We start from the raw sequence: 27,283 nt of genomic DNA on the forward strand, positions 1-27,283 counted from the left end.
AAGAGGAACCCAAGAAAAGTTCAGATTTGTTCCCTGGTTCTTTTTACATGGGAATTAAATAATACTCGTCCTTTTGAACAATTCTATAGATACAATGTACTTTTCCCCATTTAAATGAAAAAAAAAAATCTTGTCTTTATTCTTCTCTCCTTTCACATGCTGCAGATTATCTTTTGTGCCTTTAGAGATATCCCACCACTCACACATTTCTGTTTATAATTTCTTAATTGGGAATTTCTGCTAAATGTAGATATAATAATATAATGATAGGCAGTGGGTAGTGAAAAACTAGCCCTGAGTAAGGGACTGAGCTGGCTGCAAACAAGTAATGTCTCCTCAACTTCGTGATGTGTGAAGGCACTAGTTCATATTCCAGTGGTGCCATAATTGCATGCAACTTTTCCTGGAACTGGGGTAGATAGCACTTGGCATTTGGCTTTGGGAATAAGCTTGTCTGTTGCTCAAAGGGAAATTGTGTTCCATTGCTCAGTATTGATACAGTGAAGCAGCATGGGACTGACTTCACCATATGGATGCATAGCTTACCCAACTGATTGAATCCAACTTTGCTGGAAATAGATTTTGTTATGTTACTGCCTCCCAAGCTATTTAAAAAGTCTGTTTTGTGTTGTTCTTTTAGTAAAAAGGGTAGACAGAGTGCTTGAGCTATTTTCTGTTATCTTTCTCTCAATGGTTGTTCAGACCTACCTCCGTGTTCGAGCAAAATCACTGTACACTCCTTTTGTATTGCATTCTCTTACAGCACATACACACTGAGTAAATAAAAGCAAACAATGTATTGTGAAGCCAAATGTTATGGTGCAATACTTTAATATCATGCTTCAAACAGAATTTTTAAGCTTTTGTTTACACTTCTAACTATTTAGTCTTGATGAAGCAGTTATCTGTATCTCTGAAATGGTCAACAATCTTTCCTTTCTGCTGTTATTTGTATTATGAATCTCTTTGTGTTTTGGACCAGGCTGGAATGGTCCAAAACACATGTACAATTGCTGTTAAAAAAAAATAGAACAATGAAATTAATTTCTAAATTTAAAAAAAAAAGTGATTTATCAGTTCTTTTTGTGATATATTATTCAACCATTATGTGTAACTTTGCAAACTTCTGTGATGAAATGATAAAATAGTGAGAGGAGTAGCCTGAAATTATAGGAAATAGAGCACATTTTGTACAAAGTATTTGCAAATTTGTAGTACCTCTTTATTACAGAACTGTCCTTTGGTAACTCATTAATTAGGTTTTTCCTTTTCAAAGGAAGTGTCCACATTCTAGCACAAAAGGCTAGGATATGTTTAGTTGACTAAAGTCTCTTCAAATTAGAAAAATCAGCTAATACACAAGAAGTGAATTTAAGGTCCAAAAATTTGTCTCTGTCAAGGAGTACTCTGACTTTTGCATATAAATGGGGCATAACGTCATCATCATGACAGATTTTAACTTTAATATATAAGTGTTAGCTCCTCCAATTTCCACTCTGTGTTTCTATGTAGACATTTCTAGTTTTTAGGTTACGTCTTCCACTGTTATAAGCATAACATAGCTGGTATTTTCCAGAGATAGAAGTTTAGTGCCAGAGTGTTGAATTTGCAGCTCCGGAGATGGATTTTCTCTTTCCGGTACACAAATGACATTTCAAAAGTAGCACCATTAAAAAAAATACAAAAAAAAACCAACAAAAAACCAAAAAAACCCCCAAAACCAACCAAACAAACAAAAAAATCACAGGCAGTCAAATAGCTCCAGTCTTGGCTGGAATGGAAAAAACCTGTAGTGATAGAAGATATTTAGCTTTATAGGCATGCACTGCTGAAAACAAGCCTTGTAAGGATGTTTACTGTTAAGTAAAAAATCCTTGCTCTTCTTTGGAGAAAGGAAATGTCAATGTTTTATTTTCTGGATCTTTTTCAAAGACAAACTGATGACTGCTCATGGTCCCTTACAAAATAATACATGACCATTTCTTCTGGCATCAATTCAGTTGCCACATCTGCTGGGTGCTGGGCTATAGAATATAGTTCTTGGTCTGTATGTAAACTGTGTTTCTTCTACATCATAGTGAGATACCATGCACTCTTTACATAGCCTTTCAAATATTTTTTTGACTACTTCATTGTGGGGGCTGCTCACTGGTTTTTATAGCAATTTTAGTTCATTGGCATTGGCATAGATAAGCAATGAGGAACAGTTTTGTTCTGATCAGTGTATGGGTTTTGCGGGGTTTTAAGTTAAATAATTGTGAAGTTAAAGTGTTTAAGTTAAATATTTGTGAAATAAATGAGTTTTGTTATACAAGTTGACAAGTTGAATGTTCTTCCACGTTACTAACTTTTCAGTTCTCTCAGGTTTAGCAGTGGCAAGGAGGCAGGGTATTTCAATTCATTTTATTTCATAAAGAAGACTTGATAAAGACTTGATAAAACTGATTTTTCAAATTAACTATAATGTGCAAAATCATCTGTCTTTTCTCTGAAGAATAATAGCAATATAAAAGGACTAGAGAACTAAACTGACAGATAATTCAGATTAAATTTTCTGTCCAATTTTTTCCCATTCAATTCAGGTTAAATGACTGTGGCAGCTTGAACAGCACTAAATTTATAGAGTAAAGGAATAAAATGGAAGTATGTTGGCAATGTCTGACAGTGTGCTGCTTGATTAGCATTTGGGTCACAAAGTGGTGTAACTTGCTGAACTTTTTAGAGAAGTTGTCAAGTGGTAGCATGGGGTAACAAGATATAAATTCACAATGTTTTAACTGAGACTAGGAAAGGTCAGCAGTAAATCTTAAATCAGATTTCTGAAGAAGTCAATGTGGCTTCCAGAAGATTAATTTATTCTATAAAGTGGGATTTAAACTGAGCAGTACCTTAGCAACTGTATATATTTACATGTGGATAAGGTCACCTTATATCTGAGAAAAATTCACTTACTGATACTTCTGTATAATTAGAATGATTTATCTGCAGCTCAGGACCGATGTTAAAATTTACATGTGATAATTTTAAATGTAAGATAGGCTGTCTTTTCCCTGAGGTGCTGAAAATAATTAAGCCATATGTTCTGTAAGTGTTAGGAGAGACTAAGTTCTTTACAAAATATATTTTGTCTAAAGATTTTTATACTGTACCGTATGATAGCTGCTTTCTTTTCATTGTATAGACTAGTAGATGCAAACAGTGTTATGACTGATTCCAGGCCAAATCCACTTTTTCAATTTATGGAGGCTGAAAAACAGCAGAGATTTATGTTTGCTAAGGTGTCTCAATACCATGTGACTCAGCAGGGTGTTCTGTGTGCTGTTTTCCCTGCTGCACAGACCTTTGAAGGCACTGAGGCTGAGTCCACTTAGCTTTGCTCTGTCACCCTTTGTAGCACCTTCAGAGATGGAGGCATGAAAATTGTGAAGTCTGAGGAGGTCTCAGTAAATGTAATTGCTGCCTCTCTTCCCTTTCACACAATGGTTAAAATTGCTTCTTCTCTTGTAGCAGAAGGGAAATCAGAGCTATGTCGGTCCTCCAGAACCCAGGTGACAGATTGCTGACAGCAGAAGATCTGGCTTAGGGAGAGTGACTTTACTTTCTCTTGGGAAGCCTCCTACAGCAATTTTATGAGTGTGTATTTGTTGAAGCTGTGATGGGCTGTTACTAATATTTCTGCCATGGCATCTCCTTTGCCTGTCAGAGTGAAGTGTAGGTTTGCTGATCTGTGCTAAGTATATCCCTTTGTGTTGCTTTTAATTCTGCAGACGTACTTAATGGTGTGCCACAAAGGGAATAGTTTAGTTTGTCTAAGTGTGATTCAGCCTGAGGTGGGAAAACTGATTTACTTAAGGAATGGAGACTGTATTTATGGCTGTGGATTTCTGCTTGCTAAATCTAATTCAGAAAAGAGTTCTTCTCCTCTTTTCCTCCCATGTATCTTCCTGATTCTTTTGCAAGGGATTTTTTTTTCTCCACTGGGTCCTCATTATGTAAAAAGTACTGCAAAGCTCTTTTAGTAACTGGCACAGTGAATGCACAGTCTTCCTGTTTCACCAACGTTTGTTTTCTGACACATAATACAGTTATAATAATCTGTCATTTCAAATCAATGCTGCTCTAGAAAACAATCCATATTACCTGAATGAGAATTTACCCTGTTTATGTCTTTGAGTATGTCACTGAATGGTTAGTAAGATAGGTACTGTTAAAAAAAAATAAAAATTCTCGTAACAAAAGTGTATTTGTGTGGTAATTTCAGTAAATATGGGTGCCAGACCTGCAGCCATTGCAGAGAAGCCAGCTACCAAACATTAACCTATTAATCAGTATTACTCTAATATTGCTAAATATTATGAATCTGTGAAGAAATTATTAATTTTTTTCCTTACAATAACCTATCCTTTCCTGATAGGTTAAAAAAAATTCTGTAAGTAAATATCAGCTCATTAAAAAAGGGACATTTAGACAAGAAACTGAACTGAAATTACTTCAAAGGATAATCCGGATACAACATTTAATATAATTCTAGCAATGTTTGTCACCAACTTGAAAAAAAACCACCTTGCATTGTGTTTCAAAAACACACCATAATATTTTTTGATTTTATTTTTGCTAACATTCAAAATCCAAGTTAAATTGTTGATCTGTTTTTGTGTCCCCTTGCAGGAGTAACAACTGTGTTGACAATGACAACACTAAGCATCAGTGCTCGAAATTCACTCCCCAAAGTAGCATATGCAACAGCTATGGATTGGTTTATTGCTGTTTGTTATGCATTTGTATTCTCTGCATTAATTGAATTTGCAACTGTAAATTATTTCACAAAGCGAGGATGGGCCTGGGATGGAAAAAGTGTAGTGAATGATAAGGTAAGTCCTAAGAAATAATCCTATTCCTAGTCAGTTACCTAAACCAGCTCTAATATTGTTTTGATATTTTGCTACATACAAAAAAAAAAAAAGAAAAAGAAAAAGAAAAAAAAGATTCTTTAAATCAAAAGAATGTAGATGTATTTTCTGTCTGAAACAGAAATCTGTATCTGACCTCATATGTAGCTAATATCATTTGGTTTCACTAATCCAGATTTAGTTATCAAGAATGTTATTTTTTATTTTGGGAACTGTCTTGTTTTTTGACTTCTCAGATACAGCTGTTTATCTGGTTATTCATAAAATTTAATCCAGATTATATTGGTTGACCACTTTTTAATTTTTTTTTAATTCAATTTTGTTGGAAATAAGAAGAAATATATAATGTATATTAATCTTCACAGTATGTAAGGTTTAGAAAAACAAATTAAAATCCATATATGTAAGTACTGTGAATAACAAAATCTAGATCTTCTGAACATTTCCAGTATTCTAAAACTTATCCCTAATGATACCTAGACATTAATTTAAGAACTATTTTAGACAGCAGATGTACAAAATTCTTCACCTATGATGTATTGATGCTTTGAGTACACAGAAACACAGTCATGCTATAATTTTCTGGTCTTTATAATGCTGCAGCTGTGATGGAATGGAAAAGTTTTAACCTGATAGAATTTCTCATTTCACAAACAGAATGGTCTGGTGACACACCTAAATTTGTGTATTCGCATTTTAGAATTGCAAAAACATGGAACAATTAGAGCTCGCTCATTTTGACTGACTTAATATATTTTATCCTTTTTTCCTGTCTCAGACCTTGATTTTACCAATGAAAACAGATTTCTTCTGAAAAATATACAGCTTTTTGTGATTCTTTCTAAAATAGGATAGAATTTCATTTGCTTCCTTAATTATTGTAGTTAATGTGAAGCAGGTTTCATTAACTGATTTCTCATCATTTCAAATGCATAAGAAGCGAAATGTTCAGTTAATAGTAAAAGAGAATTAGAAGAAATGTTCATTCTCCATAATTCCCTGTGACTTCTGGAAGGGCATGAACAATGCATAACTTCAGGATCCGTTACCTCCTGCTCGAGGTAAATCAGGGGAAGTTTTTCAGCATGTCATGAGTGAAGCTTTTCAGACTGGCACATTGTCCTGGCATTTTAATAGTGTAGGGAGCCCTTATAAACTCTGTGATCATCCTTTGGTTATTCCTTTAAAGTACCACAGTGTTGTCTCCTGATCTCAGGAATGACAACTCTTTAAGTTATCCTAGGCAGTATTCCTTGCCTAGGAGTGACAGTAGTATCTGTTACATTCTAAGAGTTCTCCACTTTCTTGAAACTGACTTAACAAGAAGATAAGCTTTTAACATAGTCATAGCTTCCCATCCAAAAATATGGTTCAGGTTTATTATGCCAGTCTCATTAATGGTATTACAGATACCTTTTGAAAACACACTAATTGTGTCTGAGAGGAAAGACTTACAGATGAATTAAAGTGTTCCTCTCATAATTTGATTTGGCAATTTGCTCTTTTTTTTAGCTGGGTGCATCTGTTCACCTAAAGCCAGGTTTACTCTTCACCAATTAAAATGAAATATGTTTCCTCAGTAACAGTCATTTGTGTTCACATTATATGGAAATCCTTGTCTAAGTGCTGTTGACATGGAATTTGCCTCACAGGAAAGCAGGTGCAGGAAAAAGCTGCATAGCTGATCAACTATTTTTCACATTCCAGTCAATAAGGAACAATGCTGAATTCCCAACTGATTCCCAGATCCTCTTTTTATGTGACACCCTCTCCTAAGACAATGTATTTTGGGCACAACATCTAATCATGAAGATCTTAGTAAGATTTTTAGATGGCCCAGATAAATATCAAATTGGATGTAATTTAACCCCAAAATTTCAAATAGAGTAGATGCCTCCCAGTGGAAGCAAGAAATTGAAATGCACCTATATGACAACTGTCACAAGAATTCCCTTATTGTGTCACTTCCATCAAATTAAAAATCAAGACAAACCAATACAACTAATGATTTTTTATATGATTCAGAAGTTAACTATTTCTTTCTTTATCTGCTTAATTCTGTATTTCGTGGAAGAGATGGACTAAATCTAATATTTATTTACTTGTCTCTAAATTACATAGATATATTTTAAACTACATTTTTGTATGATGTTTTATACATAAATTATATCTGTTATATTTATATATATGTAAATAATATATATTGCTTCCTAAGAAACTACCTTCCATTCTTTCCTGTAGGTTATTAGAAATTCCTTAGTCTAAGACTTCTGCAAAGCACTGGATTAATTTTCAGCATCACAGTCTTATTGGATAAGCAGTCTGTGAACCTAGGTATTGGTCTAAAAGCCCAAGGCTGTATTCATTCCCTATACATCCCTGTGCCATGTGTGCACAAGGACTCTCCACTGAACTGCCCCTGCTTGAACTTTAGCCCTTTGAAAGGATACACAATCCCATAACAACTCACAGTTGGTGAGATTGAAATTAACCTCTGAAGATCATTAAATTTATTTCCCCTAGTGCAAGAAGAGTCAACTAGGGATGGTTGCTCAGGGTCATTGTCCAGATATTTTTTTAATATTCTCCAAGATGAAGATTACACAAGCTCTTTAGGTAACCTGTGCCAGTGCTAGGTCATGCTCATAGTAAAAGTTGGAGGTTTTTTAATACCTAAGTGAAATATTCTGTGTTTCATGTTGCACTCATTGCCTCTTGTCCTTCCACTGGATTTCACTGGGAAAAGTCTAATCTTCTTTATTCTCAGATATTTACATACATTGATAGGACTCCCCCTGAGCCTTCTCTTTTCCAGGCTGACCATCCCCAGCTCTCTTGGCCTTTTATAATTCAGATGTTTCAGGCTTTAAATAATCTCTGTGGTCCTTCTCTAGACTAGTTTCATTCATTCTCTCTTGAACTGGGAAGCACAGAACTGGATCCAGCACTCCAGATGTGCCTCCCCAGAGCTGAGTTGAGGGGAACGATCACTTCCCTTGGCTGGCTGGCAACACTCTGTAGCCCAGGAGGCTGCTGGCCATTGCTTCTGCGAGGGCTCAGTGCTGACTTGTGTTCAACTTGGTGGCCAAAGGCCCCAGGCTTTTTCTACAAAGCTGCTTTCTAACCCATTAGCCTCAAGCTGCATTGGTGCATGGCTTATTCCTCCCCAAGTGCAGGACTTAAATTGCCCTTTTCTGGGCTTCACTAAATTAATTCCATCCCCACTCTTCTTCTGCTGCTGTTTTAGGTTCTTAGTCCTGTTTTCATCATTGTTATGCATTTTTTTAACCAATAATTGATAAAAACCAGAAATAGTTCTAGGGCTAAATCTCAGTTCTAAAACTATAAATCAGGATTCCTTCTTTCACTTAATTGCAATCTCTTCCTGACCTCTCTATATGTGTGTCTATGTATATTTATGTGTAAATACATTTCTCCAGAGTACCTAAAAAAATGTATATGCTTAATTCTGAGCATAAAATTCTATGCTGAAATTAATTTATTTATTAGTGGTATGTTATGACATGCCCAAATAAAAGTCATGCTAGTTTTATGTAAGAAAGGTGGCCTAATTTTAGTTCTACTGTAATGATGGGTAATCTTCACAGAAAACATTGTATAGAACTTGCAATTCTGTTGTAAGGAGACAGATGTAAAAGACGCTACAGAAAGGCCAACTCTTTTCCAGTCATGCTTACAATCACAGTAACAGAGATTTCCTCACAAACTTCAGTAGGGCATTTGATGGTGCAAGAGAATCTTATGTCACCTCAACCTTCTTTTTGGATAGACTGGAAATGTCTTTCTTTATATCTGAATTTATTGGCATGGTATTTCTTTTAATATGCTCACTTATTTCTTTTACTTTTGAAATGATGATTTATTAAGTCTATTCTGGCATATACACATGAAATATTTAACTTCCTGCTGTCTTCCAATAGAAAAAAGAAAAAGCATCTGTCATTAAGAAAAACAATGCCTATGCAGTGGCTGTTGCCAACTATGCTCCAAATATTACCAAGGACTCAGTGCTACCAACCATCTCCAAGAGTGCTACAACTGCAGAACCCAACAAGGCAAAGCCAGAAGCGAAGCCACAAGAAGCAAAGAAGACATTCAACAGTGTTAGCAAAATTGACAGAATGTCTAGAATAGTGTTTCCAGTCTTATTTGGTACTTTTAATTTAGTGTATTGGGCTACATATTTAAACAGGGAGCCCGTCTTACTTGGCTTTGCACCATCAACCTAAAAGCTGACTTGCACTGAGGACTTCAAGCATCATTCTAATCAGATAGGTTGTTCGCTATGTACAGTCCGACTAATAACTGCTAATCTGTGAACCATTATGTACAGTGTGTATATAAATGTCTTGTCTGTGTGTCTCCAAAGGAGGGACACAGTGTTAATTCATGGGTCTGTAAACAGATAGCACCCATGGCAAATACAGCCAGCTCTTTAAAAGTTAAACCCAGGGGACTTCTGTTAAACTAGGATTCAAATATACAGAATTATATTCTCTCCGTACAATGAGATGAAGATGTGATCCTACATAATTATTTAGGAGCAGTATTTTTTTAATTTAAAGTTAAGATATTTTTCTATAAAGTAACTAATTCTACTTTAGTGAAAGAAACTGTCATTTAAAAAAAGTGATTTTTTTAAAAAGGTGTAATTGTTTCATACAATAGCAGTACCCATGTACATAACAGTACGGAGGTAGTACAGTTCTGCTCTTCACAAACATTCTGGATACAAGTTAGATTGAAGAGGTTGTAAACACTGCTATATGGCAAAAGCCACAAGTTTCTTACTTCTGTCCTCTTTGAAGTTGTTAATAAATTAAACTAATTGATTTCAGGGAAAAGGGTTAATCAAATTCAATATCAACCAACTTCTGCTAGTGAGATACTTATTTTTTCACTGTTTTATTTATTTGATATTACTAAGATGGATTGTCTGGTTCAGCAAAGCTGGATTTTTTATTATTATTATTTTTTATTTTGTTCTTAATTGAATTATTTTCAGATTTATAGAATCACTCAGAAATTTTTCAGGTTTAAGTTTATAAGTAATATTATGTATTTTTTTTTCTTTTGCTTGATGTTTTCCTAAAGCCTGCCATTACAATATTTACCTGTATTTGTCCCAGGAAGCACTGTTTTCAAGGGAAACAAGAACCATGATTTAAGTTCAGGAATATGTCCATATAATAAAATTTACTGCTGCTTTTGTAAATTGCAACTTTACATTTCGCTGACATAACTTTACAACAACTTTGTATACTAGAAATGATTTTGCTAAGATTTGAATGTTATTTTTTTAATAAAAAGTCATGCATCATCTGTAGGCATCAACTGTATTTCATACACACAAATATAACAAAATTGGATCTGCCACTGGCAATTTTATAAGAACATTTAATACTATCAGTAAAATTGTTTTTCTTCTGAGCCTTTGCAAAGATTCTTTATGCCCCTAAAGGCCTGGTAAATCATAGCATAAATAATAATTATGTACTGTATTTAGATTTTAGTATACTTGGCCAATCAAAACTATTTTGATTCACACATACATTAGCAGTTATTAGTTGACCTTTAAAAAAAAGATACACCTTTATGATGATGTCTTCTAGTAGAGACATATGTAGTCGTATAGTGTCATTTATTGCAGTTTTGTACAGTAACTTGAGTATAGTGCATAAAATAGATATGTTCAGAGTTTAAAAAAAGTTGTACAAATATTTCTAAAATCAAATAAAAGAGTATCTTAAGACATGGAAGTGTGCTAAAAACAACAAAGAGAAACACTGCTTTCTTTTGCTGTTTTATTTTCTTGCTTTTTCTTTGCTTTTGATGTGATTCTGTTTTGTACTTTGTGTGACAGTATAGATGCCAAGGTCACAAATGCATATTATAAATAGAATTAATAGTTAAGACAGAGTTGACATCAGTAAAATAAAGACATTTAGTAGGTTATAAAAGAAAGGGAGAAGCATGGACAAGGTGTGTATCCCTTGAATTTCCTCTAATTAAACTGTCAGACTAAACCTTTCTCATCAACAGTAGCTTAAAAATGAGCACTTTACTCAGAACATTAAAATAAAAATATCCTTATTTTCATATATATTTATATGTAAATGTAGATCTTCCATGTTACATGGAGATGTGTGCAATAGTGTGATTATGAACAAAAGGCTAGAAGGCAAGCAATAAAAAAGGGTTTTTTCATGGTATAAGCATACATTTTTAAACTGTTTCATTTGTAAATTATAAATTTTCCCTTCAACATCACATTGTCCAGGTATGAATAAATATATAAATATGTACATATGTACAAATAATTGTAAATATTAGGACTGTAGAAAAATCCCTTCACTTTTAGCTCTGTTTTTGGCAAAGGGCTCTGACTGTATAGTTTAATGGAGGCCCCTGCTAAAATGCTCTTGAACTTGAATAACTCGATTATGTTTTCTGTGGCTGAGGTCTCCTTCCTGTGACCTAGTGAGAGTTCTTACCTTCTGTTCATATCAGCAAGATCTAGGGACTCTCCAAACCTCACCGGACTGGGGTATGAGTAACAGAGGTTTGTGTCTCACCCTTGGCTACATCCCAGGTACTCAAACCTTTCACAGTGTTGAAACTGTTGTGTATTTCTCCAAGCATGACACTGTTCAGTCAGAACTCTCCCTATGCCAACCAAATATGAGTGTGCTCAGTCATGTTGAACTACCTGATAAGGAAGGATTTTGCATCCTTATCCAAGAATGGGATCTCCTGAAAAGCTTTTAATGGTAAAGTCTTCTCCAGCAAGACTTCTCTGGAAAATAACATCTGGGTAACTCAGAGCTGCATGCAAAAAGCATATCTTCAGTTTGCACAAAAAGCCCGATGCTGTCTCATGTTAGTCAGCCCTGCTGCTACTGCTTTTATTGGGTACAACTATTTTTTCATTCACTGACCCTTTTCTCTATACTTGCTTGAGTAGGTAGAAAAATCCAGGTGTTTATCACAGGGTAAAGTTACATTTATTGCCCACTTATATAGAAAAATAGGCTAACTATATGAACTTACTATAAGAAAAAAAAAAACCCTAAACATTTTAAATATTTACATGCAGTTATTGTGGGCATCAGCAAGACTTTTAAATGGGCATACTCCAGAAAATTTAGTTAGTTGTTCTACATTAAAGCAATCTCCTATGGGAAGAAAGAGTATGCTTTACTGTTTCACTGCTGAAGCATTTACACTGGCCCAACTGAGTACACATAAGTTGCAAATTTGTAAGATTACCAGCTGGATAAGTGAATATAGATGTAAAGATTTAAGTGAATGGGAACATTGTGCAAGGAGTACCAGAATACAAGAGTTAGGTCTTATCTTCATTTAGAAAGAATCTGTGTCATTTCATTTAGTATATAAAATTCCACTGTGTGTGGAATTTTAAAGCTAATGTCACAAATCTGTGTGCCAAATATGTAGAGGTTTCATGTAATTTGAGTAAATCTTGCAGGTCTTAAATACTTAAAGTGGGGAGTATGAATGAGAAAATGCAAGTCACTTCTCTATCGAGGACTTGCACATGGAATCTGCCAGTGAATTTTTTGGTTGACATATAAATCTGATTTACTTCTCCCATTATTCTTGGGTCAGCGTGTCATATTTTATGACTTAAAAAATTAGTAAAATAATTACAAAGATAAAACACTGTGGTAAAGTTAGCTTGGAATTACAGTAATTCTAAATGAGGTTTATGAAACAGGCTTCCAGTATAGTACTCGGGCACATACTTCTGGATGCATGTGTCAGTTAATTTAACAGTAACTTATAAATCAGCATGAAAAGTAGAGATCAGCACAGTTTATCAGCCAGAGTTGTCTGCTGGAGACATCATGACAGAGGAATAGCTTTGAAAGTTCTCAGTGATGCTGTGGCAATTAAATTACCTCCACCTGTCATATGTGAGCTAATTGTAACTGTTGCATTGTTGAGCATCTTTAAAAAAATAATATGGTAGGTGTTCTGAGTTATGAGCTTTAGTTTGGGAAACTACTCATACCACTGAACATTATTCTAGAACAAGGAGCCAATTTGCCCATATAGTCACAGGAAAGAGCATCTAGAGAGTGAGCAGGAGCCTTAGTGAGTCCCCTTCCCAGTGCTTACATAACTAGTGGATAACATACAGGGTGATGGGACTTTTCAAAACTGACCAAAAACTGTCTGCACGAAATCAACCAGAAGAAGCAGGGAGGAGATATGGATGTATGGGAGAGGAAAGGAGAAAACAGAGTACACAAATGGCTTTGTTACCATGGCAGTGGAATGTCAGATAATTGAGGAAGAAGTCACTGGGGGAGGTAATGTGTATTTTTGTTTCAGCTTCAGTTCTGAGCCTTCATTGCCATATGTGAGTTTTGGGGGAGTAACTTCTAGAGCTCATAAAATGGAAATACTTGTATAATTCTACTGAACTTGAGGGACATGAGTTGTGCCTTTGAAAGTGAGAGGCCTCTACTGACTGCTTTGTGAAAACAGACCATGCAATGCTGTGTGTCTCCTGTTGTTTGGAATCTTGGGTGGAAGGAGAAAAGAAGCTTTGGAAATTAAGTAGAATTTTGTTAATTCTACACTTTGTTTTCTTAAAAAGCATGGCTTTCACTTAAGCACAGAGAGTCAGCACTCATCCTCCATACCTCTCATTCCTATTCTGAAAGCTTAATAGTGCACAGGTTTTGCCTTTGCCTTCACAAAATAGATGAAGTCTATGCTGTTCAACATTACCACCCCTACCAAATTTGCATGAAAGATTGTTTCAGTGTGGATATAAAGCTATCATCATCTATGCCCGATTATGTGTGGACACATACTGCTAAAATTTATAAAGCCATGAAACGTGTTTTAAAGTAGAGGAAGAAAACATTTTAAAATAGATGCAGGATGTTAAACAGCTTCATTTAAAAAACACAGTCTGACAATTGTACAAATGTCTAAACATACCTAAATAAACTCTCTGAGTGTGGTATAATTTCATGTCACATATAAAGTTTTTGTCTTGCATACATTTAAATGCTAAATTAATTATGTGAAATTATCTGAAAGTCAGATCACCTTTCAGCCATGAGTAAAGTGAATGGCTCTTTATGAAGCGGTGTTAGGATTCCTTCCATCTCATCCCAGCAATGGTGAATGTCCTGCTAGAATGCCCTTAGTGTGCAATATAAATTCAAGTTATATCCCTTTAATATCCCTTTAATATATATATATTTTTTTCTTTTTAGTCAAGGAAACCTCCACCTCATTTCTCTAGATGACCCAAACTCCCTAACAAATATAACTTTTAATTATTTTCTAAATCCAGTTATTAATTACAGCCATCTGAGAATCAGTGAGGGACTTTAGGTCTTTAGTAGTAGAAGCTAAAGGCTCAAAACTTTGTTACAATCCGTGGCATGTGTTAATCACATAAAATGTTTTTTTCCCTCTACTTTAAACCACTTGATTTTCTAGATTCTTTCTAAGTGAATCTTTTAACTCTTGTTTCTGGAGTCTGATTTTATCTTACTGGAAGAGGATAAATTTTGAGGGCTTGACATCTCTGATGGAGATCAGGGCAAAATTTACACTGAATTTAAAATGAAACTAATTTATGTCCTCATCATATTCATCTCTATCAATGAAGTCAGTAAGGACTTTTACAGACGAGGAATACCTAACTACACCTGGGCTTTCCTTCAGATATGGGTTGTCAGGTCTTTGATCCATGAAAAGCTCTTAAAAGAAGTGTCAACCATACTGAAACACAGGACTTTATGTCTGTTTTTTTCCTTGATATTTATTAATGCCCTTTAATATTGTGAAAGTGCTATAAATTAGGATGAGGTGATAACACTAACAGAAAGGAATTTGGAGGATACTTTAAAATATGCAAGATGATGTATACTCTTCCTCTAGTGTTGGAGTCTACATAAATATATATGATTATATTTTTATTGTTGGATAATTTAAAAGTTCTATTTTGCTTTCAAATTCTTTACATAATATTGTGAATAATTCACTTGGTAAGGTGTTCTGGAGTGTGTCCTTATGCATTCAAGGTTTTTAATGACTGCAATAAGTGCTTTCATTCATCTGATATTAAAAGGGGTGAGCTTCAACAGGTTGAAGTGTTGCATTTGTTTTCCAATATTTTATCCATCAAACTATGCTGTTGAGGATGGGTAGAAGTAGCGAATGGAATAAGATATTACTTTGAACAACTGCTTTTGATATTCTTTATTAGATGTTCATTTTGGCTGAATTTATCAGTTTATAGGCTACTGTAGCTTAGCAATAGCACGGAATGCAATGTAGTACTTTACATCTATTAGAATACATATGCACCGTATCTATAAACTGTTAAAAAGTCAGTTCCTAAACTGCACCCCTTCACCTTCTCCCCTCCAAATAGTCACTTTATTAGGAAAAATTTGAAGGCACTTTAATTGTAATGGAAGTGATTACACTAAATGTTGTTATACTCGATTAAAAAAAAATAGTCAAAATAAAGTGGTCTCTGATTCATACATGGTTTGCAATTTCTCAGCTGGGCTGGAGTCAGAAAACATTTATGCATTGTATGACAAATCTACTTTAGTGAGTCACTTAGGTGTGAAAATGTATAGGACTTGGAAAATAGACACTCCCAGTATATTAAAAAGAAATAAGGGAATGGGAAGAATGAAACCAATAATTTTGAAATTAAACACCAATCAAATATGCACAGTAAGAAACTGCATGATAAATGTAAGTATACCTAACCTTGAACATCAGTGTCATATAAAATCTTCTGGGTGACAGTTTACTTATTTAGTAGGTTTCATAGTTATAAATAATTAAAGAAGATGATAATATTCTGTAATTTGTGACCTTGTTTTAACTGGGAAAATTGTTACTTTTCTAAAATGTAAAAGAAATAACTGGATTTATGTTTGAATGTGTCACTGCTTGCTGTTGAAGAATATTTATTAACCACATGCAAAATATTGCTTAACATTATCTTTTTGTACTTCTTATTAAAGTTAATTTAAATATAGCACATTTTGTATTTTTGTTTTTAATGCTTTGACAGGACAAATATTTAATTCCCTTCATGCCTTTTCTCTTGGGACCTGTGTGTGGGTTTTTAATTTTCTTGCTTTTAAACAACCCATTACAGCCTCTATGAAGGTGCTTTTTTATTAAAGACAGTATTTCCCAAAGGAAACAAACAATATATTGGAAAGAAAATATTCCTCAGCTTCGTGAGAGTTTAGCAGATGCCCTATTTGTATAATGAGTAATATAGTAACATGAGGTATATAAATATCGTGTATTCATATTACAAATGGCAATGTTTCATATTTTCTGAAGGTTATAAAACATGTTGCTGCTGGGTATACAGTAACAACCAAATGATATGGAGCATAAGAAACCTCCTACCAGCTTAATTAGTCAGTGGGAGTATATGGGGTAACAAAGCTTACTTAGAAGCAAACAAAAGACTATACTGTTAGTAAGGTGTAGGTTTGGGTTTGGTTTTTTGTTTTAAAATGAACCTTCTGATTCCAAGTCTTTCAGTGGAAAAGCTATAGATTTTTCTGGGATGACCCTTTCTTTTCCTGTAAAGTTGCATGGTCTCACAAGAAACAAATAAATGTTCTTCATGGATGATGAAGAACGTGACATCCTTCTGTCCAAATTGGAGAGACATGGATTTGAGACATGGTATGGGTAAGGAATTGGCTAGATGGACACAGACAGAGAATTGTAATGGCTCAATATCCAAGTGGAGGGTGGTGGCAAGAGGTGTCCCTCAGGGCTTTGTTTTGGGATTGATGCCCTTCAATACCTTTATCAGGGACACAGACAATGAGATCCATGCACCTTCAGCAAGTTTACCAATGACACAAAGCTGAGCAGTTCAGGTGACACAACAGAGGTAAGGGATGCCATTCAGGGGACCTGGACACACTTGGGAAATGGGCCCATGAGGTTCAGCAAGTCCAGGTGCAATGTGATGCTCCTGGGTTGGGACAGTCCCAGACATGAGCCCAGACTGAGGGAAGATGCCATTGACAGCAGCCCTGCAGAGAAGGGCTTGGGGGTTTTCATGGGTGAAAATATGGCCATGACCATCAGTGTGCTCTCACAGCCCAGGCCAATGGCATCCTGGGCTGCATCAAAAGCAGCTTGAGGGAGGTGATTCTCCTCCTGTGCTCTGCCCTGGTGAGACCCCACCTGAAGTACTGTGTCCAGGTCAGGGGTCCTCAGCACAGGAAAGACACAGATGTATTAGAGCAGGTCCAGAGGAGGTCAAAAAGATGCTCAGAGGGCTGGGACACCTCCTGTGAAGACAGGCTGAGAGAGCTGGGTTGTTCAGCTTGGAGAAGGGAAGGCTATGGGGAGATCTTGTAGTGGCCTTTCAGTACTTAAAGTGGTCTTATAAAAAGAGGAGGAGGGACTTGTTACATGGGCAGATAGGGATAGGAGAAGGGGCAATGGTTTTAAACTAAAAGACGAGATTTAAATTAGATACTAGAAAGAAATTTTTTTACTCTGAGCAGGGTGAGGAACTGGCACAAGTTGCCCAAACAAGTTGTGTATGCCCCACCCCTGGAAGCCTTCAAAGCCGGGTTGGATGGGACTTTGAGTAACCTGATCTAGTGGAAGGTGTCCTTCCTTGCCTATGGCAATTTATGCTGTGCTGAGGGATTAACAGCAATGTAAAAAATCATCTAAAATGCAGTGTATTTTTTTCAGGAAACTCTTAATCCAAAACTCAGACTGTAACGAATAAGGGTTTAGTTTCAACAATGTGTTTTATGTATGGATGAGAAGCAAACAGGGACCTAAGTAATATTTGCAGAGTAGATAAATCATATGGGAGAAAAGAACCATTTAAGTAGATCCAGCATGGAAAACATTTTGAACATTTTGTCCTGTGCATTTGTGGTGGGTAGGAGTCAGACTAAAAGTGAAAGATGAATATTCATAACATTTTAAATATTGAAAAGCAACTCTGCTTTCAAGTTCTTTGCAGATCTTTTGAGACCCTGGTAAAACTTATTAAAGGAGAAGGAATGTGATGTCTCTTCAACTTTCCCAAGATTAGCAGCACTTTTTGCTAATGTTGGACATGAGTGACAAATGCAAAGAATGACAGTTTTATGAAGATTATTGGTTTTTTTAGAGCAACATATTTAACTGCTGCACTCCCTCCCCACCACCTGACTTTCCAAATCAATTGTTAGTATTGGAGGTAGTAAAAACCAGCAGTAAAAATTGCCCTCAAGTTGTGGCTTGACACAGTGCTCTTAAACCTTTCTGGTGGAACATATTTTCCTTCCTTCTTTCCGTTATTCCTTTCTACCACAGCCACCTGACACTAAACAGGTTCGTGTTCTCAGAAGTGACAGTGGTGGGAGTTTAGAGTCAACCATGCTCTTGCCCTCTCTGTGTGTGTGTGTGTATATATATATATATATATATATATATATGTATGTATGTGTGTGTATATATATATATATATAAAAATAATGTAATTATAGGTAGATTTCAGCTAATTCCATTCACAGGCCCAGGCAGCTGAGGGGTAGGCTTGAAAGAGTCCCTTGGTACCCTTGGTAGATGATTCTGGAGAGAAAAGAGGTCCAAAGCATTGATTTTCAAATACACCCTTCTCCAACCTCAAGCAAAGTCCAACTTGGCCAACAAGTCAAGCCAAGGTGGCAGGAGGCCTGTATAGATAAGTTGGCCTTGACTAACCTCAGATATAAAAAGGTGGAAGCAGGGCAGGATGACCTGGGTGGAATATAGAGATACTCTCAGTTTTTAGAGAGGGTCACAGGAAAATAAAAGTCTGAGGATGGGAAGAAAGCAAATATTACTCCCACCTTCAAAGAGGGGTAGAAGGAGGATCAGGTGACCTACAGGTCATTTTTACCTTAATTCTTGATTGGTGTCTTTGTAATGAAACAAATAGTCTTGGAAAACATTTTCAAATGTCAAATCTTACAGACAGCAGACCCATTGAACTCCATGTGTGTGACATTACAGGTGAAAGTCTGGTATCAAGGAATGTATGTTTTCCAGCAGGACTGGTAGTATAACATTACTGTTAGGGTGCTAGGATTTTTTCTGATTCTGCAGATGCCTTTTTCCTACATTAAGGAGATTAGGAAAAATTAGCTGTATCTCTTGCATTCCCACAAAAGACAACACAGTAGGCAACCCTTTGCCATTGCCCCCTTTCTTACCTTGTATGCTGATGTCTCATTTTGCCTCAGAACAACAGTTTCTGTTTCTTGCAGCTACAAAGAAAGCCTCTGAAGTGTAAGCTCAACATCAAAAGATACAGCATTCCCTGAATCTGCAGACAATCTGACTCAATAGATCACTTCTGAGAAGTGCCATTTTAGTGTGTTGTGGAAAAATCAGTTAATCATTTAATTGGTACTCCAATTAAGACAATTTAAGTAATTTGAGCATGGAAGAGGGTTTGTTTCCTCTGCTAGGCTACAAATACATATTTTTAACTTTAGTGCTTAGGAGATGGGAAAGAGGAAATCATAAGATAAGAGCCAACTGAGATTTATGCAGTGCTACACTATAATGAATCCAAAAGAACTGAATTTTGAAGGTTGTAAGGCAAGGAAGGACTTATTTAAAAGTACCTTTTAAAGTTATACAGCTATAACTCATATTAACAGTACAAGCACCTGCCCTTTAATAAGGACTTTTTCCCATGGTACAACACATGCTAGAATTGTAGGCCCATTTTGGTGTGGGTAAGGACAACTCTTTTGCCCATCACAGAAAACCAGTGTATGAGAAGACTTTTCATTTGTTTCATCACTTTAGTAATTTCTTCTGCATTGAATGACTAGGTCTCTTATAAAAGTTTTGGTATCTTTCATTTATGACTCTAAAAGTGCATGAAACAGTCCTTTTAATGCTAAGATGCTGCAACTGAATCAACGTTTTTCCTGCTCTGCATTCTCCATTTTCACAATGAAAATGTTGAAATTGTCCTTTCATTTCTGTGGACAGTTAATGGCAACAAGACAATTTCTATTTATTGTGAGCTAATCACAATGTCATAAAGAGATGACTACTTAAAGTTATTGTTTTTCTCACTACTCACACATCACACTTGTTGTTAAAGCCTAAGTATTTATGTCTGAAGTGTAATTGCTTTGTTGACAAATTATAATAATGGCAAAACTTTCAAGACCTTTGAGCATGATGCACATATCAATATTGTTGTAATTATTTCAGTGTTGATGAAATCGTGATAATCAATGATAAATGAATAACCACAATGAAATGAGAATCTGGTATGAGCATATAATATTTTGTTAATTTTAGCAGTAGATTTGTGTTATGACAAGAAATATGTCTCAGCTTGATTTCCCTCACTAACTCCCATTGCAGATCTTTTTTTTCCACCCAGAGTTTCTACCTGGTTTTATTGAGAGGATTTTTGTTTTTAATAAAGATGATTAAACTATTCCCTTTCCACATAGAATTATTACTTCTGACATTTATTTTTTTCTATATGTGTCAGCATTTAATTTCTCACTGCAGTAAATATTCCTGAATCCCTTACACCTGCTCAAGCACCAATTATTATATACTTGCATTGAATTCCATTTTTCAGTTACAGTTAACTTTTTTTCATCGTGCTAAGTGTTGCAATCACAGACTAATACTACTGTTCAGAACATTTGTAAGTGTCCTTCATCAGAATTAATTTTGATCCATGGTGAAGGAATCTTATAAGTTCCGAATCTCTGATTAGTAGATGATAAATATATTATTCACAATGGCTAATGGTTTAATTTGAAAGTTCATTTATTGATTAGAATTTCTAAAATGTAAGACCATATGTAAAATCTGAAACAAAAGCCTATCTGCCTAAAGATTTCTTCAGTAGGGCAGTGGGTCATGGCATATCATAATTATGTATCTGCATTAGAAAGAATTACCACTGAGATGATGAAGTCTGCTTCCTGTCTGTTCCTTGAAGAAAACCATAGCATTTGAGTAGGAAATTAAGTGCAGCATTCTATTGCAAGCAAACAAGAGGGCTGGAGTGGCACAAGGAAGTAAGCATTTTTGACCTGGTGAGTACCTGACCTTATGATATATGTGATGCTCCCATTTTTAATAGTCTACACATTAAATTTCATTTAGAGAAAAGATCCAATCAAACATTATTAAGTACTAATGCTTCACCTGGTGTCTTTTTAGCTCAGACCTTTGCTTGTATTGCAGAGCAAGCCCTCCCAGGTTGAAGGAGCCTGGTGTGGGTGGTATTCCCACCTTTCTGAACTTCAGAGGCTCCCCATCATGGAGCAGCAGTGAACAGAATACCATCCTGTTCCCTAGGGAAGGCCCTAGGTAACCCACATTTGTTAATGGTGCAGTGACCCAAATGCAGAATGGGATTCTGTTGAAGCAAAACTCCTTGGTACTTGTGTCACCTCTGAATTGCCCTCTTGCCCATATGGTGGTGTCTTTCCTCAGGTAATCCTGTTTAGATTAATGGACCTCTTCAAAAGCACTTTCCTGCCTGGTGGGCTGTGAGGGCAGGTCTGCTCTGCATGAGTTGAATGAGAGTCTCATGCTCTATATATCTCTGGTGCTCACCCTCTCCTGGTACAGCTGCACCAGTGGAAGGTCCATAGTTGTCTGCTATCTGACCAGCTCTTTCATAAGCTTAATTGCAGTCCTAAAGGAAGCACAATGGCATGCAGACAGGTGAGGCCAGTGCTCCGTCCTCCCATTGGACTGGTCCATAGCAGGGTCTTGTGGCAGCAAAGAGAATGACTTTCCATAGATGTTTTAATAAGAATTGTTTTCAAACTACCTAATCCGGGATCAATGCCAGCAGTTAAGCCTGAAGGCATTATCTAACCTTCAAGGACCATTATTTTTTATAGTTTGCCATTTTGCATAAAAGCTTTTAAAATATAAAGAAATGTTGGGGCCATAAAATAACCTGGGTATCTGTTTAGCAGCCCTTTGACATGGTATCTCAGTGAATTCTCTTACCCCATGCACCATTCTCTCCCCACCCCCACCAAATGGTTTATTTTAAAGAGCAAGAAGCTATAACACATCTGTTGTGTAGAACAGTACCACAGGGATTAAAAGAAAATGAGATATGCAAAGCATCTAAAAAAATAATTACTTTAATTGAGAAATAATTGGAAGGAGAGAAATTGTTCAAGTAGAATACTTCAGGATAATGACTCACACTATTTTTGTAGCAAATTACAGAAAATATCTTGGCAATTTGGCATATTATTTGTATGCATGAATATTTTGAAGGGATTTTAAAATTAAAATCTTAGAAAACATTTGTGTTTCTAATCCAAACTGCCTCCCAGTCTGACTTACCTTTAAAGAATTGATGTTTGTTATTTTCTTTTGCACTTCAGAAAATCTGACACCATAAAAGAACATGATTTATCGATACATCTGTTTTAAAAAGCAGTTCAGCAAAAAGCACAACAGACATATTTCTTGCCAAGCTAGAAATATGGTCGTTTCAGTAAAGTCTTAGATTAGGGTTAAAAATGTAGATTGCACAAAGCACATTATATACACAAGCATAAAAACTAAGTCTCTCATTCACAGGGAGCACCTGTAATAAAAATAAGTGAGATAAGTCTTCCATAAGAGAGATCACTGGTTCTTTAAGGACAACTTCTGAAGTAATCATCCTTGATATTTAGAAAAATACTGAGAAAACCTGTATAAGTTTTCCATCTCACCTGCTCATGCAACTGTGTAATACTCTTTAAAGAATAAAAATATTTAACAGGCACCTGGATTTCAATAAATGTTTTGTGGGATAGGAGTATGTATTTTCATTTCATGGACTATTTCCCTCATTGTGAGTCAGAAACACAGTCTAGGTAATTGTCATTAGTTAGATAATTGGGGAGTAACTCAAAGTTATCTGACACAGAAAGCATCAGAATATGAATATCAGTACCTGTACTATTTGTGAATAATTTAAAATTAGTACATAAGTGTTTAGGAAAAGTTACTGCTATTTTCAACAGGCAATATTTTGAGGTGACTCACATCCTAATACAATCTCTGAATAAAAAGACCCTTGACTTAATATCTTGCCTCAGGCATATGAAGGTGCAGATGTGCAGCTCCAACCTGGGCATGTTTCCCTCTGATAGAGGCCTGCATAAGAAAGAAGTGCAGATTTTTTTAGAATTAATGAAAAAAACACTTTTTGTGAGTTTCTCTTCTTCTATACTGTTTTCTTCCCCAAAACATTAATACTTAGATGTGTTTTTTATTTGGAAGCTATCCCATTGAGATTTTGGAAGAGGGGGCTGTAGCAGATTTGACTTCATACATAATAGGGAGCTCGTGTTGCAGATGGGTTTTAGAAAATCTTCCTCTACTTAAAGTGTCTCCCTTACCTCTCAAGGTGACATGCTCAAGATAAAGGCAGTTGTTATTGTGTTTCAACTCTTTGTAATTCATGCACAAGGCAAGGAGGGGTTTATCAAAAGAAAAATATTTTAGTTTTGTGCTTTTTTTCTCATAGCAGAAAGTCAGACAAACAGAGAGGTATTCAGCTTGTATTTTTTCAAAGGAAACTCACTGAACATTTGAGGAAGATTACCTTTTTACAAAACCGTTTTGTTCAGATTCCATTTGGTTTAGGGGTTTCTGTTTGCTTTTGTTTTTTCCTAACACAGTTCATCCCACTGAATTTTTCTTTAGTTTAGTTGAAAAGAATGTTTCTTTAGGATCAAACTTTCCCAATTTTTTATACCTTCAAACTTTTCTGAAAATAATTTGCTTAAATTCCATTCATTTTGTGTTTGGGGGGTTGTTTTCTATTAGATTTTGGTGGTGTTTTCCTGGCATGTTTCATTCTAGTGAATTCCCTCTTAGTGAGATTAATTTTTCCTTGTATTCAATACAGCACCTCATGTTTCTTTCTGTAAAAGTATGAGAGCTTACAAGAGCATTTCTGAGTCCCCTATCTCCCCTCAAGCCCAAGGAAGATTAGATTCAATGCACCTCTTATTCCTGAGGCACAGGACTCTGGGGAAGTAACATTTTTGTTTACGGAGACTTCTGCATGCGTCAGAGAGAAGTCAGGCAAAACAACAGGCAAACCTCAACTATATAATACCCTCTGCAGATGGTTTGAAGGTATGAAGGCGTAAGCATTTATAATATATGTAAAGCCATAATCCTTTCCTTAGCTTTTCTGAATCATCTGAGAAATTCTGCCTGGTTCCTGTAGGCTGGCTCAGCCACTGGCTCAGGGAGAGGATTCTCAGAGGTTTTTGGAGCTGCAGATGGGTGCAAACAGCAGGTGAGCCTCCTTTCCTGAAGGGCAGCAAGGGCAGGGAGGGAACTGCCAGCTGCCAGGGTGTTTGCTGTCTCCTCTCCTTCCCTTGCAAACTGACTTAACCTGTGCAGGACGGGATGCAGGGTAGTGTGACCCCTCCTTTTGCAGCAGAAGAGAGGGCTTGAGTAAGATGAAATAGCAACAACTATCCAAAAATACATGGATTACAGTGAGTTTGCTGGAGACAGTGGGAGAACTTACCAAGACATGAAAGAAAACATGCAGTTGGGTCAAGAAGATCCATATCATTAGATATTTTTTCCTACAGAAACCAAAATTTGCTCAGAAAGGGCCTAGAGACAATTCAAACCTTTATTCATTCCCAGAAAATCCCACATTAGCACTCTATAATAAAAATGATGGAACACATTTGTTGTGTTAATAATATAGCCAGGTGCCTTAGAAGCACTTTTGGGAATAAAATTCCCTCTAGATGCATCAGATGCAAGCAATCACTTTACTTGGTGTATTTTGGTGAAGTAGCTTGCTGTATTTTTTCCATTGAGAGGCAAGTGAGATTATTTAAGTATTGGAATAATGTGGGAGAAAATTAGAATTGTAACAAGTGTTAAATATCCCTAAAGGAACTTCATGGCTCAATAAACTCACAATATTCTTATAAGGGGTATTTAACTTAAATTTATTTAAGATATTTTCTACCTCTTCCAACTTGCATGGTGTCTCAAATTATTACTGAAACATTGTGTGGGAGTGTAAAATAATTCTTGCATATTGGACTGATCTCCAGGGAATTCTCTTAAAGCAGATCACATTGTAGCTCTTGATAAAGTACAGCTCAGAGTTTTACAATTTTCTTTCCTTCAGTATTTCCATTCCCAGTTCAGTTAGTATGAATTGCATGAAAAATAATTTTATCTTGTTTGCCCTTTACCTTGCCTCACAAGAATTCTTCCCACTTATTTTGCATGCACAAAGAACACTTCTGTACTTTCTTGTCTGAGGAGGAAGAGTGAAATGGTCCTATCACTTCCTTCTCTAGAAATAATAGCAAAGAAAGGTCAACCTCAAAGTCTCATTTCCTCAGACACCTCTTCTTAAGTTTGATTTTGAGATTTATGAAGCTTTTGCTAACCCAAGAGGCTCTTTCCTCCAAGATTATAAACCTCTTAGGAGCATGCAGTGCCCTCCTGCTTGTACTGCAGCCATGGAAGAATAATTGCAGGGGTACTGTGTCACAAACATAATTCCTCAGTTCTGTTACATGTTTGTATTGTTAATAAATGTACTAATGTCCTGATGTTAGTAAATTTACCTACACTACTTGCTTGAATTTTAGTTGTGTTTTCATTGGCACTATCATTTTATATTTATTGGCAAAATAACATTTCTAGCTCATTGTCTGCAAACAGTTGTTTTGTTGGAATGTTGGGGCTGCTGCACAATATTCAGTCATCACAGCATCTTCAAGATATTATGTTTAAAGCCCAGCTGGTAACTTTGCAATTAATTTTAAGTGAGAATGGTTTGTTTTCCATTAGAGAGGCCTTTACACAGCAACAGGTGGAGTTGGGAGATGACTAAGCATTAGCTAAACCCAGTGCTGGGTACTGTAAACGATAAGGGAGCACAAGCAGCTTTTCTTATCCCAGACACTTTCATTCAGTGTAGAAAAATGGCTTGAGACATAGATTCATACCCAGGTAGTGACTTTGCTCTGCAAGAGCTGTCTTTTAAAATACTTATTTGTCTACTACAGAATCCAGGAGTTATTTTTTTCCTAAAAGGACTTTTCACACTTAGATGTCATTTTAGTCTTAAAGAACTGCTACTTTAATCTGCTGAATGCTGGATCATCCCTAAGGGATTTCAGGATACCACTTAAAGTCAGCTTTTATAGGTCTTTGATTCTTTATGGCTAAGAGAGTATTTTGAAGTAGAAAAAATGTCTGCAAAGTAGATAAAGGGAAAAAAATTAAACATTATGCTTAGGCAATTCAGAATGGGGAAAGTAACAAACACATTAATAATTTGCAATATTTAATCACAAGCTACTGTGTTACTCCTTTTGAAAGAAATTTCCTGAAGATATTCTCGTTAAAAATTATTGATTTATGTTAGGATGCAGATTATTTAAGAACTGTGCAAAGGAGTCAGACACATCAGAGAGGTAAAATGACATGAATTCTCTGGAAAGGGCTTTTGAAAGGGTTATGTATTCAAGGGAGGCTGCTATATATTATTAAAATAAGTGTTGTGGTATACAAAGTTGTTTGTTTTTTAGTAAGTCTGTATTGGTCTGACTTGCTATGATTTTCATATGGGATTTCAAAAGTTCATTTCATTAACATTTATCACTAATTTATAAATGCTTGTTTTATGTAGTATGCCTCTATTAGTGAAAAATTATAATTATACTCAAACAAATATCAAAGACATAAGGAACATTCTTTCAGTGCGATTTCCTCACAGAAAGGTCTCAGAAATGTTGTAATTTTAGATAGAAGTCTTCTGCAGACAGGAGAAAGTAGGACTTTCTGTGCAAAGGGAAGAGTTTGATCTCAGGTGTTTTACAGGAACATTTCAAGAGGAACTGTGAGTGGAAAAGACAAAACATCCAGCCAGGCTTGCACCAAGATGGGATTACATATTCTTCAGCACTTGCAGCAGCTGGAGCGTGCAGGCATTCCAGAGATGGACAGGAAGTCAAACGGTGTCTGTATGAGTGAACTGAGGATATGGGTAACTCCTTTGTGTCTGACACAGGGCTTCAGGGTTTAGCATGTCATTTGGAAAATAGTGTGATTTGGGACCTACCCTCAGTGCTGGCAGCTAGCTAGTGCTGTGAAGGCTTGTGTCCCTCCCTTGCTGTAGCTTGTGGCCTTACCCTATCCCTGCTTGTTTCCAGAGAGTCAGGAGTCCTAGGACAGCCTGTGGCAGAATTCCCACTGTTCCCATTCTGATTGCCGTGGCATCAAAAGTGATGAAATATACCTAC

General features: G+C 36.0%; 1 protein-coding gene across 1 annotated transcript in view; it reads left to right on the plus strand.

The window, feature by feature from the left end:
- GABRA2 (gamma-aminobutyric acid type A receptor subunit alpha2) overlaps positions 1-15,981 on the plus strand; it is a 64,418-nt gene extending 48,437 nt beyond the window's left edge. Inside the window, exons 8-9 of the mRNA XM_015625276.1 lie at positions 4,669-4,871; positions 8,852-15,981. Of these exons, the coding sequence (XP_015480762.1) occupies positions 4,669-4,871; positions 8,852-9,160 (512 nt within the window). The 3' untranslated portion in view covers positions 9,161-15,981. The remainder of the gene's footprint in view (positions 1-4,668; positions 4,872-8,851) is intronic.
- Positions 15,982-27,283: the final 11,302 nt, after the last annotated feature.

Source organism: Parus major, chromosome 4 (assembly GCF_001522545.3).
Source record: "Parus major isolate Abel chromosome 4, Parus_major1.1, whole genome shotgun sequence".
Taxonomy (NCBI): Eukaryota; Metazoa; Chordata; class Aves; order Passeriformes; family Paridae; genus Parus; species Parus major.